This window comes from Sitophilus oryzae, unplaced genomic scaffold (genome assembly GCF_002938485.1).
Source record: "Sitophilus oryzae breed Bouriz unplaced genomic scaffold, Soryzae_2.0 scaffold_829_pilon_pilon, whole genome shotgun sequence".
NCBI lineage: Eukaryota > Metazoa > Arthropoda > Insecta > Coleoptera > Curculionidae > Sitophilus > Sitophilus oryzae.
The window spans coordinates 47,860-62,600 of record NW_022147449.1 but is presented as its reverse complement, the minus strand read 5'-3'; the positions used below and the strand labels follow the sequence as shown (position 1 = coordinate 62,600).

The window sequence follows — 14,741 nt, the reverse complement described above, 5'->3', positions numbered from 1 at the left end:
TAGAGTGGAAGGGGGGTTGAAATAATAAAATTAATAAATTAGAGTGGAAGGTCTCACATCTCCTAGAAGAAGTCCTGAAAACTGGCAGGTAAAACTTTATGTGTAGACAGTGCTTTATTCTATATTTATAGAACTGTAACTAAGTTTTAGAACGCGCATATCTTATTAAAAAAGTTTTCTTTGGCATTTTCGAAAATATATAAATTAAAAAAATCAGTATTAACCATTGTTTTTTTTTCTGATATTTAACATTGTTAAATAAAATTTATGGCAAGTAATAGTAAATCTTACGCTATAACTAAAATTAAAAAATATATATTAATAAGCTCAAATAAATTAAGTAAATAAATTGTTCCCGTTGATTTCAGAAACATAATCGCTTAAAAAGGAACATAAAATAAATAGGAAAAAAAAATAATACAAATAAGTACAAATTAAAAAAACTAGTCAAAACAATAAAATATTAATATTTACAATACCTTGTACACTTGACACATCTAGATTTTCGTATATGATTTTGTGAACTGTTAAGAATTACATAAATTCTTATGTATATAAGAGCTACCTAATGTTTACACGAAATGTTTGATTACATTTTTTACAAAAACAAACTTTTTGTATACATTTTTTCGATAAAACTATTTATTAATGAACACGACATTTCTGGAGAATTTCTGTATTTAAATGAAAAAAAAATGTATTTTCAAAATTTTACTCAATTTCCGTTTAGTGTATAGTATTTTAATTCCTACAGAAAAATCGCATTTTCAGTTAAAATACAAATTCGTCTTCTATTGTGCTTTAATATTGAAAAATAATTTAAAAAAATTCTATGATACAACTGAACAACTACAACCCTATAGGTGAACTATTTTAAAAATAAATAAATAAATAAATAGATGATTGCACGTTAAAAATTCGTATATACAAGGTGTGTCAAAAAAATCACAACCGAAGGAAATTTTTTATTAGCAAGTTATTGAAAAAAGTTTACGGCGGAAGTAGTTCAGCATATCCAATACGAAAAAAAAATCATTTTGACATGACTGTCTTGACAACAAATATCTAACAAACAATGTTTGGAAAGGTCCTGTATATTTATGGAACTTGGTCCATAGACGTAAATAAATTATGAATAATTCTTATCAAAAACAAATTCTGAACAACTATTCTACTATTTATTTTTTATTCTATTATTGTTTTTTCTTTTTTGATATTTAGTCACCTAACCCATTTTTTGCACATATAAAGATGATTATTGTAATTTTCTGCCATGACGGTTGTTGCATGACATATGTCATCATGATTTTTTTGTTATGCGACATGCTGAAGTAAATTTACATAAACTTTTTTCAATACCACAATAACAAAAAAATCCCATTTGTTGCGAACTTTTCTGGCGCAGCCTGTATGTGTATATGTTGCATAATCTATTGGAAATGCATTGTTTGCATTTTGAAAGAAAGAAAAGATTCTTTAATAAAAATGTTATAATGGTTTAGAAACCATAATTAGTCAGTTTCATATTCTCAAAACAATTCCAACAATAAGAACAAAAGGAATTCGGTCAAAATACCGATCGAATACAAATAAACCTCACTATATCAATAAAACAACCGCTAAAACTATTTGCATCACAGTCAAATCCACTAACACTCATCTCTGAATCTGAGAGTCGAGTTATTACATTAGAACTATATACACGCAAAATTGGATTCTTACTGTAAAAATAAAAATATGGCCTCACGAGAGATATTTGAAAAGTCAAACGTGTATTATACAAGTGTCGACGTTACCGCAGTGAAACTTGAACCACTCACAAAACAAAGGAGATACAACACAAACAAAATCTGCCGTGAATAAGCATTCTCTGAAAAATTATTTAGCAGAATATGTCATTATATATGATCCAACAAAACTATAGTTTGTCTAACGAGTGGGGGAAGATTTTGACAAACGACATCAAAAAAATGATAGAAAAAACAATTTACCTATGAATTGTGACAAACAGCACTATCACTGTCATGGATCCCCTCTTTAGACAGACTATAAAGTTATTATAGGCATAGAAATATCATTCATATATCATTTAATTTCTGTTCTTAACTTCATTTAAAGCTATTACTAAATTCTTGACAGTGGCAACACTGATGGTGTGTTATTTTAAATCTAGTAAAAAAAGTAACGAATAACATAAAATTGTATAATAATTGATTATTCATAACAGTAAAAATAGGGTGAAACACTGGATTATAGTTTTAACGTTTTACAAAGAACTCGAACTACAATATTACCATGCCTACTATCACGTTGTTTTTACTCGATCACGCCGTTTCATTACACATGACACATTTGGCTTTTGATAAAGGAGTTTGAGTACGTTTCCCACGTCACCACATCAAGGACGGCAATGCCAAATCACCTTGAATATGTTTGCTCTATCCCTAGATCGGTCATTTTACACAGATTACTTATTCACAGCTCGATACGAAAACGAGATAAAAAAAATTGTTACAAATATTGACTCGAAAGGAATCTAGTTCTCCGTCTCTAAGCTACCTCACTTCTTTTTACTGGCTTTTTCCGCTTTCCGTAACTGTTTTTCCTTCTCTTTCCTATCGCGTTCCATCTGTTTCCTCTCCTTCTCCGCCTGCGCCTTTAGTTCTTTGATTTTCCGCTTGAGGCGACTCTTGTCATCACTGGTGATGCCGAGAATTTTGAAGTCGGCCGACGTAAGCAGCAACAAGGCGTTGCCGTTTACTTGGAGCTCCGCGAACTTCGGTAAGTGTTGTTCTAGGCCGATGTGCAATAACCACTGGCATACCTAGGGAGGGATAAATGTTTATTAGAATATGACAGTTAACAGTTTAACAATACAAAGGCAACACTGCTCAATATTACTTATAACTGTTATTTTTATTTCATTATAGCATACACAATTATATACCCTGCTGGTCATCCAATTTATGTAGTCTGGATTTTAATGCGTGTGACAGAAAATAATATAAATGACCGGTTGACAGACAGAGAGACAAAATCAAAAGCGGCATACAGTGTTGCCGGTTTTTACGCTTGTAGGAAAATGTGTGTACAAAAATATAAGATATTTTAAAAACTTTCACGTATACTACTGAAATGAAGATAATATATCTAATGTAAATATAATATATTACAGCTGCTGTAAAATGAGTAACTAATAGTGAAAAATAAAGTTCCAAACCTAGATGCGGTTTGAAATTTTGATGCAAAATACGGCAATACCGCATAGAAGAAATGTGTCGACCCAATTTTTATCTCTTTTTAATACATTTGATTTTCCATTAAGCTGTCTACATCACTGTCTTAACGTTAAAATCCAGACCGCACAGTTTCGATAACCAAATCGGTATGCTGCATACATAAGCTTTTTAATGTAGTTCTTATCGTTAGATGTATATTTATTTAATTGAGTTCGTTCATTCTGCCTATTATAAATGGTAAATATTTCTTAAAGATATTATTCAACTACAATATGATTGAGAAAAACGGCCTCAGCGATGGCTATAAAATGAAGATTCCTGTCATTTTATATACGGCAGATACAATAAGCTTCTTAATCAAAATGACAGACAACTGTCACTGTCATGTAACCTCTCGTCGGACAGACATAAACTCTGTTTTCAACAAATACGATAGAGATATAGATCGATATTTGTTTTTAAAATATACGCAATACGGTTGCAATACGCATTTTTAGTATTCAGTTAAGGCGCCAAGGGTGTTTTTCCTCGTGTTGTGTGTTCTTGTTTGTGCTTTAATCTTTGCGACTTTATAATGCAACAATGCATATTATTTTTGTATTTAGCTTGATTTATTATAAACTTTAAATATGTACTTTTAGTTATCATTTAATAAGGACTTTTTTTTAATTTAAGGACTGATGGTGTGTATTCATATAAATATATGAGCAGCAATTATATAGGCACATCAAAAATTAACTTTTGGTCGAAAAAGTTCTGCATTTGTTTTCATGTGTGTAAGAACATGTTGAATACGATTAAAATACCTCAGTTGATTACACGCATAATGTTATTTAACAAAAAAATCAATTATCAAATTATTTAACAAACAACTTTTATTTAACATAAATCTTTTTGTAAAGTTTAATTCAATTATTTGAACGTCTTTAACCTCAGCTTCAAATAAAATAAAACATATGATTTGGAACTTTCCAATCAAAGAGCTCACAGCTCGAACAAGCACAGAAAACTTCCTACAACCCAAAGATAGACTTATGTGGGAAATGCATGGAAATTCTATATCCATCCTTCCTTATTGGGACAAGAATTTAAGCGGTACCCGCGGTATAGTCTGTTTAATGTATTTGGTTTTGAATTTTTGACCTTTGAGTTAGCGATGTGTAACACTGTGTTGTATGGCACTTTTGTGCTGACACCTTTCAGCGTGTCATGGGTGTTGAAACAGCGTCAATGAATTTTTTTGACACTGACACTTTTAATATAACGCTGCAAGCTTTCCGCATGGAGTATCGTATCGAGACGCGGGCGAAGTGCCATTTCGTTAGGTTGGCTACGCGAGCATACATGATACAATAAAACAGTTTTATTGTGTCATGCTGGGCCAATGTGATTCGATTTCTTGTTATATGCATAGAAGCATCGATAATTGTTTGCAGTTTTGCAGACTCAGTATTAGTGGAAATCTACGATAAATTTGTTATTGTTTATGAAATAAATATTCCAACGTCTCAAATATCGTCGTTAATTTCACAGACTAACTTATCTCAAAAAATGCCTGTTTTGAGACACAGTCACAAACTCAAACCTAATATGATACTCTTTCATCTCACGAAGTGTCGTATCTCTGCGTCCTATACTTTTCCGGCAAGTAAATAATTTAGCAAATATTTATTTACTTTAACCGATATCCAAAAGTTAACAAAACCTTTAAACCTCCATTCTGGAAAACTGAAATATGAGATACGACACTTTGTAAAATTAACGACGATATATGGTTCATGGTTCATGGGAGGATGGAGAGCTAAATCTGACGTAGACCCGCGTTTACCAATTTTCGCATATTCTCGATTGTTATTGTAATAAAAAATTGATAGTAAATAATAATGATTTTTTTTTCTTATCGTGGGGAAAATATATATTTTGTTGATAAGAGTGGTTTTTTTACAATATGGATTCGATTTAATGCCTTTCAGTTTCGGTTTTGTTTAGGCGATGTCGCGGCGCGTTGTTACCAATGCTAATGTTAGTAGGGGGAAAATAATTATAGGAAAATATTCAAGAAGCTAATCGGTTATGCATACGAATACTGTAAACTAAACAAAACTAAACCAAACACGTGGTGTGCTTAGTGCTACGGGAGTTACCGATCTCCGATTTTGCGTAACAACTACCTTTGCAAACCAATGTTGCTATCATCCTTTTATTGAGTATGTGTGCTCTAACTTTCTAATTTAAAAGACTACTTCAGCTCTTCAAGATGCTTAAGAGTATACCTGTACTACTATATTAGATAACATTGTATATGAAACTACCCTTAAATTATGAAAAAAGTGTGTTTAATTTTTCTTGTATTTCAAAGTACGCAATTTTTCATCATTTGGCAACACGGAGTACCACGTCAGACGTCGGGCCTCTCGACAGTGAGCGCGAGAAACCCTGTGTATGTTTAACTGAAATAACGCTGATTCACTACTGTGCCATATGACACAATCGTGCTGATACTCTGTGTTGATACCGGAAAAGGTGTCAGTGTTACGGTATCAACACACGAAAAATTATAGTGTTACCCATGACTACTTTGAGTTAATGGACTTACGTGATCCTTATTCCAATCGTTGACCGGCGTGGCGTACAAAAAGCTTCGCTTGTCGCTGGCGATACTGCATGACGACAAGCTGAGATCGGTGGTGGCCCAGGAGGTGTCGTGCCGGGAGGGCGACACCGAACCCGAACTGAGGCTGGACGGGGACGGGGGCTCGGGCGACGTGTTGCCTTGGTGGTACCAAGGCGTGCTACCTGGGGGCGATAACGTAACGGGAACAACTTTCTTAACTACAACATACGACACACAAACAACACGATTACTGTGGCACAGTCACGTAAAGCGTGTGGACGCACTACAAAATGGCAATGTGAGTTAATCAATATAATAGAGAGCAGGCAATTTTATTAATCTTAAAGAAATAAGTAATTTTAGAGAGGCTGGAAAATAATTACGCACAATATCTTTATTACGTTTTTTCAGTATATTGGAAAATATTTAGATAATTATTGTTTGTGTTATAATTGTTTACCAAATCACTGGTAAAAATCAAGATACTTACAGCCTTTTGTTGTTTTTTTTAACTCATTATAATAAAGTAGTGATGTTGCTATTAACAACAAAGCAATAATATTCATACATATTCTTATTTTTGGTCCCTATTTTTATTTATTTCCCCGAGATGTTAATAAAATAAGATATAGTATAATACCACTTCATATTATTTTCGGTACGTATGCTGTATTTTACAAGGGTTACGATAATGTTTAATACGTCTCTTAAAAAATGCAAGCATTGTACTAAAGTGCAACTAGCAGTATATTTTGACTGTAAATTGGAAAATTAAAGAATAAATTTTAACAATTATTGCAAATTTTGTTATTGTCATTTACGACGTATTTTCAATCAACTTAAGTGTATACCTCCATATCTATATGGCAATACAAGGCGTGGAATAACTTCAAAGCCAGGAAGTTGTACCAGGTTGGTACTACCACATAATTAAAGATGTTGTTGTTACTCTTAAGTTTTTTACTATGTATGCAACCAAACTAGTTTATTGGACTAAGAGCAATGTGACATACTGTATATAATTCAAATTAACCGTTTAGTCAACTTTTTCATTTAAACACTATATTAACTAAGCATTAACCATTTAGTGCGCCCAAAAAAATACACAAAGCCATTTTATGTACTAACGTTCTGTATTAGTATACTCAATTTAAGGCTCAATTTTAGGTCCCATATTTTCATATAATTTAAATTTTGCTTTTTAACACCTACAGAAATACCCATAACAGTTTGCTCAAACATGTTCTATATCCACTATTCACAAACGCTGATTTAACTTTATATCAAAAGCAACAAAAATATGTAAATTATTTTGCAGTTTGGAGTTTTTTCTATGTATATTAACAAATACTGATTGTTATGCAAACCCGTGCGGTCTCCATTTCATATTTATCATTTTTTTGTGGTGGGTAACTTACCTTTCGCGTTAGCTTCACTGACTGCTTGTCTTATCTCTTCAAGTAAATGATGAGCGGGGTCATTTTTGGATTTTTCATTTAATTCGTCAGTGGAACTGGTGACGCTATCGCTGCCTAGACGTTTTTCCCTTTCAGCCAAAACCTACAATACAAATTTGTCTATGCTTAATGATGTTTACACATACATACACAACTAAATCTTTTGCGAATTATTTTGTGAATATAATTCTCCTAGTAGGCAATAAAGAATAATAGCGATAGGTATTTACAATTACAATTAGTTTTTATGTTGAGTTTTTGTACCTGTTTAAGTTGTTCCGCCAGTGACGGCGGAGGTCCGACGGTCATGACCCCTTTGTTCCCACCCCCTGCATCCGTCCATGTTACTTCGTCCGTCCGCGATTCTTTCTGCAGCCGAGCGTAAACCACACCGGAAGATTGGCTGCCAACGATGTTCTACAAACAAATACATTCTAAAATTCCTTTTCAACGCTTTGTTTAAAATTATTTTACATCAAAAGTTTAAAAATTTGAACGCTGTGAGCCTGTATCAGAAATATGTGAGTGTATCTCAAATATCTGATTTCTATTAGGATGGACAAAGATTCAAAAAAGGAGCCATCCAATCCCTCGAGATATTCCCGATTGTAACTCTTCAAATTAGCACCCTGTATATCAAAAGGGTGAAGACTAGTGATGGGAAAAACCGATTAATTTCAATAATCGAGTACTCGATTATTGAATCGAGCGAAATATCGCTCGTATTTAAAAATACGGTTTTTCGCCCGGCGCTTGTTGCTTGTACTCGTAACGCCAAGCAGTAAGTTGCGTGCGCAGAGCACATATTCTTTCGATGATGAATGGCAAGTAGCAAGCGACGAGCGATTAGCTTGATCGGTTGCTTGATTTAGTTTATTTTAAGGCATTGTCGATGTCGGTCGTAAAATTTTGTCACTCAGTTACGCAACGGATAACGTCGTATAAATTTGCTACCTGCAATGCATGTAAAAAATTCGCTCGGATTTTTATCGAGTATGTCACATTAAAATCGGATTTCAATTTATTTCATTCTAGGATCGCTTGCGTTCGACGCTCGTAACTCGTCACTTGCATCGCTCGTTAAAAACGATGTCGGTTATTTCAATAATCGAGTACTCAAGCGAATTTTCGCTCGAGTTATCCCATCACTAGTGAAGACTGAGAGCGACATTTCAATCTTGTAACTTAGCACACAATACTGCTGTGTTAAGAAAAAGCCTCATCTGATGCGTTGAACAAGTTAAGATCTTTTTTTGTAAATAGGGTATTATAACATATCCGTCAGATTTTCACTTCAGGTGAAACTATATTTCATTAAATTTACAAAATAAAGCAGAATAACGTGTTATGCTCCTCATTTAGTTGAAAAAAAGCCTTATTCTTTTTAATGACACACTTTTATGACAATTGTAGTTAAGGCTTTTTCCCTATGCCCAAAAACCTTCTGCGGGGTTGCAAATGAGTGAATGACTAACAAATCTCTAGAACGATGGAGAAAAGTTCATAGTAGAACACTGTATAACTCATCATACAGTCTATAAGTCATCATACATGGGGATCTTCTTGTTGTAGGGGTTACCGCGTACTTCTCTTCCTTCTCTCACAAGAGCTGTTCATCCTCCGAGGACTGGACATCCACCTCCTACGAGGGTATATACCCCTCCACGGTTGGAGTTTAACCATCCGTGCCTTTCAACGTCCAAGAGCTTTTCTCCGGCTTAACCATCCGTGCCTTTCAACGTCCAAGAGCTTTTCTCCGGCTAAGGTACCTTTGAGGTAGAGGCTGGAGGATCAGTCTCCATTTTCTCCACCTCTTTAACTTGGTCTCTCCTTAGCAGGGGCGCATATACGGGAGGGGTAATGGAGGTAATTACCCCCCCTGAACAAAATTTATAAGTATGTTAAATTGTTGTATAAAATAAAATTGTCACAAAAGGAATTAATAATACCAAATAGAAAAATCTAGACCAGTCCAAGATATTTTTTTCCGCAGTGACAATACCTTTCAGCGCAAATTTACTTAACTTAATCCTCGTACTTTACTTTAATACTGCCACTACCCCTCCCAGACTCAATCTCTAGACGCGCCACTGCTCCTTAGACCTGATACCAGTGTTGTCCCTGATCTATAATAGAGGATATATCTCTTTCTCTATTATCTCCTAGGATTTGAGGTCAATTCCCATTGTGAGGACCATGGCTCTCCCCCCTCGAGCTGATGACTCGCCACCTCGATGTCCTTACAGTGGAGTTCTGGCAAAGGTGGTGATATACCTCAGGGGGTCCACTTCTACAGAGCACTGCATGTAGAAGTAAGGGAGACGAGAATACAATTGGATCTAACCTAAGGATCAGAAGAGGACCACAACAGATCTGAAAGGGTTGATCTGAACAGGGCAATAACCTGGAAGAATCTAAACTAATCTAAAGCGTTTTTCCTTAACACAACAGAATAGGTCCTTTTTTAAAACATTCGATCTATACAATTACTGTTCCGCTGATTTAACAACACTATCTTTTACTAAATTATGAGAATTCTATTAGATACGGCTGAATATATCCTACAATAACCTTACCTGCGCCGTGTATTGGGAGCTGTTTTTCTGGACTTCGGTGTATTGGATACTGTGGTGCTCATACTGTTGTTGGTGCTGTTGCTGTCGAAATTGTTGCTGGTGTTGCACGGAGGTATATTGCTACAAGTTAGTTCAAGGTTTGTAAACAGTGCTTTACAACACACAGAAAAATAATTTGGTGAGTGAAAGAAAGACCCACTCCAGAAGAAATGTGCAATATTTCTAAACGTGTTTTTTGTTAAATATAAAATAAATCCAGTACCCAAATATAAATCTTAGTAATTTAAATAAACTATTTATAGTGCTGAAGATTGATACAGCATGTCAGGTGTTAAGGGGTTTAGGAAATCTTTAATATACAATATACATTTGTTTTCGCTCTTAATTATTTACATAAATTATAAAATTTATTATCTATATTTACATAAAATAGTCTACATACTAAAATGGGTTTAAAATGAAAGGGTTTAATTAAGAAGTAGATCATAACACTATCTTGCCATGAGCATTTATACACACTCTTATATGTAGATATTTAATTTTTGTGATCTGTTGAAATAACATATTGGCATTAATAATGATAATCGTGGAGATATTGCACCTTCCTTAGAGTTTCAAGTTAATCTACTGTATGATTTTTCTAATGATTAAATTAAAATGTTACGACATTTAAAAAACTTTCGGAAAGCTTTGATCAAAAAAATCATACTAGTATTATCTCAGAATAATACAATAAAGTATATAGATATCTTTCACGCATGTCTCCCTAACTACAACAAAGGAATGTATGGTTATTAAAAAATTAGTAAAAAATAAAATAATGATTGCTATTATACAGAGTATTGATTTTTATTTATAGGCCACTAAACTGATCTAAACGAAAATTATTTCATTCGGATTCAAATCAGGGATAGTCAAAAACTTTTTAAATCGTAGAAAAATATAAAAATATTAGCAATGATTGAAATTATTATACTAAATATAAATGCATCTAACAAAGGCAGGTAGACAGATAATGACATCTATATACTTATTATTGTGACTCTGTATAGTAACAGAGAAAGGGATTACAGAAACAACTTCTTCTGACAAATAAACGACAAAAATTATTTTGGTTGTTTTTTTATTGTTTTTTTTTGGTTCATAATTTGCACAGCATTGTTTTTATGCAACCACTGCATTAAATTATAACTAAGTATAATAATGTAACGTAATAAGTAGTATTTATAACTACTTAATATCTACATAGTACCGTATGATCGAAAAAAAACGGCGTTGGTTTGGAAATGACGATCAATGATATTCCTCATATAGTTTTAGAATAACAGCAACCTTCATTCCATAGCCATCGCTGACGCGTTTTTTTTTCGATCATATTGTATTTATAATGATCAACTTCCCCATTTATCAAGATGAGAATAAAATTCTAATTTCTACATCTTGGAAAGTTATTTGCACAATACTAAATGTCAAAATGTATTTTCCATGTTTCTAATCAAATTAAAAAGAACGAATGAAAATTGATATTGATTATCTTGAAAAAAAAATGCTTCAACAATATACTCTTTTGGAACCGCAATGGAGGGTTTCTATTTGTGAACTAACTTTGTTAAAAAAAATATTATTACAAATTCTGTAATTTGAAAATGCTTAATATTGCATTTTGATTGCCCACTCGATAAAGTCTGTCCAAGTAGCCAAGGAAGATTTCGACAGATGACGGAAAATACAATTTGTAAATTAAAATGACAGACACAACTGTCATTATCAGCGTGGTTAGTAGGACAAACTGGATTATTTCGCTTATATATATCGGTTCAGCTAGAGACTTTTTAACAGGGACAGTTGCCTTATCATTTAAATTCAAAAATAGATGTTTCTTCTGATATGCTTTGGAGGTTTGTATTTGTAAATCATTCGGCCTCACTATACATACTACAAAATACATAAAAATATCTGTCAAGTGTTGTTACTGTAATCTCTTTCTGTTAATAGTTAAAACTCCACATACCGGCTGAATGATATAATGAGAGTTAGTGCTTAACGACGTGGGCCTGGAGGTGGCGTTGTGGCCCACCACAGTGGAACTTGAGGAATGATGGTTGTTAATGGTTTTAGACGGTTTAGGCGAGTACGCGGCGGAATCCGTCAGCTCGTCGGCGGAATTGTAACTCTCGTCTAGCCCGTAATCGGAGCTGCTGTTGCTTAGGGAACCCTTTTTGGCACTGGGGAGTTGCCTATTGGCCAGAGAACCGCGAGTGGCCAGTTCGGCTTTGCTTTTCGTCGCCGTAATGTCTAACAGTTCGTGCGGCGGTACCTGGAATGGGGAACGACCGTCATCTCTAGTAGAACGGTCCAAGTGGAACGGCTTTGGATATTACCACGTTCCGGTTTAAATAGGAAGAAAAAGAAAAAGGTTCACAGAAAGATGTAGCAAAGGATACTGCCACCAATGCAAGAGGAGTAATAGAAAGAAGAAAAAGATCATGCAAGGGAATCAAAGAGATCATAAAGAAAAATGTTTTAATCATAACCTTCTCTATTTTCATGCTCATGTACTTAGGTTTTTTTTTACATACACTTTAGTTGAAGTTTGACGAATGAATAAAAAAATACAGGGTCGAAAGTTTTCACGCAGTTGTGTCTATTTGACAACTAGATGACAGTCATCCCCATATATTTGATATGAAAAGTGCCCGCCATCTTGAATATTATGTTTTTTGCTCCTTGCATTTTTCGACAAATAACAGATTTGTAGAGAAAAGAATTCTCTACAACTTTTGTAGAAAACATTTTGTAAAAAAATGTTTGAATTACAATTAATTAACAAAAAGTGTCAACAATTATATGACCATAATTTTTGCAATTTTTCGACCATTTCTAATAAAAATAAGTGGCACGTTTAAATGAAAATTTGTAGAGGACTTAATTCTCAACAATTTTTGTATAAGAAATATTTGTGTACGGTGTATAGTTCACGACTGGGAATGCGCTGAACGTTTAGTACGAAAGCTAGCGACGTCGGGAAAACAACTATTTTAAGAAATCTGGCTCTTTATGATATATCTTTTACTATGCTCTCTAGAACAGCAGTCTGGCTGCCGGTAAACCTTGCGTTCACTACTGCGCAATGAAACAATATCCTATATTTTTTATTAGTCCTTTAAATTCTAGAATAGAATATAAGCCGAGCGAGTCCCCATAACGCGGCGCGAAAAGGTTCCGCCTATGAAGCGAGGAGTCCGAGTTCCAGACCGGTTCGGAGTTTACATTTTTTTATTTTATTTTCGTTTATATAGACAGTAAAATATTAAATAATTCTGGTGGTTCAAAAAAAGAAAAAAATATTTAATAATACTTTACTATCAGAATATAAACGAAAATAAAATAAAAAAAGTTCTATACCCCTAGCCGGTCTCGAACTCGGACTCGCTTCATAGCTGGAACCTCTGCGCGCCATGCTATGGAGACTTGCTCGATTTATATTCAATAATAGAATTTAAGGGACTAAATATAAAAAATATAGGATCTTCTTCCGATGCGCAGTAGTGAATGCAACGTGTATCGGCAGCCAGACGGCCAGCATGCTATTTCGGAGAGCATAGTAAAGATATATGAAAGAGCCAGCTTTCTTAGAATACTTTATCGAAAACGTCGCTAGCTCTTAGACTAGTTGTAGTGCAGCGGAAGATATTTTAAACTCATTTCCACACCACCAACGGCACTAACCGTAGTTCTAAGAACTTCTAAAGTGTCGCTTCTTCCAAACTATCTGTGTCAAAAGTTCGACTCTAATTTTTTTGTTGAAAAAATCTAAAGTTATTGGGTTACACTCTGTGACAACATTTTATCACTTTTGGTCAATCTATCACAATTAGCGACGTTCAAAAAACATAAGTACATGTTAAGAAAAAATAAAGGAAATTGTACATTCCTTCCTGTTGAGAAAAATTCCAGCATTCGCATGAAATAATTTAAAGAAAAGTTAAATAAACAATATAGTTGTGGTAACACATCTAAAACTGGCCTTCAAACAAGAGGGAGAAATACTTGATAAACACATATACTTAATAATAAATAATAAACTATTGGATTGTGACGCAATTATCTAACCACCACATTTAAAACGACTTTAAATCTGAATCAATGCTAACGAAATGCCATTAACCAAAAACGGGTTTTCTAAAAATGACTTACCCACACATATTCGCTTTGTCAAAAATCGAGTGTTACTGTGCAAATGTGCATTGTATTATAATGGACATGTTATTCTAGAAAAAAATATAAACACGAATATTCAAATCCATGCAGATTACAAAATAATTTGATGGTTTTCAAGACCAAAAAGTTCAGTAAAAATTATTTGTAAAATTTGTGATTTAGAAACTATATTAAGACAATTTATAGTTATTTATGCACCAAGGTATTTGAGGCAATAGGTGCGATCATTTAAAAAATATTTTTGCCAACATACATACAAGGTGATTGAAACATATTTTCAATCTAATTTGTATATATTTTTTTTAATGAAATGCTATATACAGGGTGTTCCTTAATGACTTGCTAAAATTTAAGGAAGTGATTCTTGGGCTTATTCTAAAAAAAATCATGTAAATATATGTCCTAAACATCTTAACAACTTTTCAGATACAGGGTGGTAAAATTTTCCAATTTTTTGTTCAAATATCTCTGATGGTATATTTAATACACGTCTTTCATGCATCAAAATATTTATAATCATCCTGTATAGTGATTTATTTTTAAAATACTTTTTCCATAATAAAAAAATGCCAGAGAGAAATATGACTTTTTTTCTAGAAAACCATCATGATGTTAATTCGGTGACTTTTTGTTA

General features: G+C 33.5%; 1 protein-coding gene across 6 annotated transcripts in view; it reads right to left on the bottom strand.

The window, feature by feature from the left end:
- Positions 1 to 1,182: 1,182 nt before the first annotated feature.
- The window catches only part of LOC115889701 (neurabin-1), a 61,256-nt gene continuing 47,697 nt past the window's right edge, over positions 1,183 to 14,741 (bottom strand). For 4 of the 6 annotated variants that reach the window (XM_030909757.1, XM_030909761.1, XM_030909758.1 and 1 more), the window contains 6 exons: positions 11,898 to 12,203; positions 9,887 to 10,006; positions 7,575 to 7,727; positions 7,272 to 7,413; positions 5,836 to 6,071; positions 1,183 to 2,824 (listed from right to left, as the gene is read on the bottom strand). In XM_030909757.1, coding sequence (XP_030765617.1) covers positions 2,561 to 2,824; positions 5,836 to 6,071; positions 7,272 to 7,413; positions 7,575 to 7,727; positions 9,887 to 10,006; positions 11,898 to 12,203 — 1,221 coding nt within the window. In that variant the 3' untranslated portion in view covers positions 1,183 to 2,560. The remainder of the gene's footprint in view (positions 2,825 to 5,835; positions 6,072 to 7,271; positions 7,414 to 7,574; positions 7,728 to 9,886; positions 10,007 to 11,897; positions 12,204 to 14,741) is intronic. The other 2 variants (XM_030909760.1, XM_030909762.1) reach the window with 2 other exon arrangements.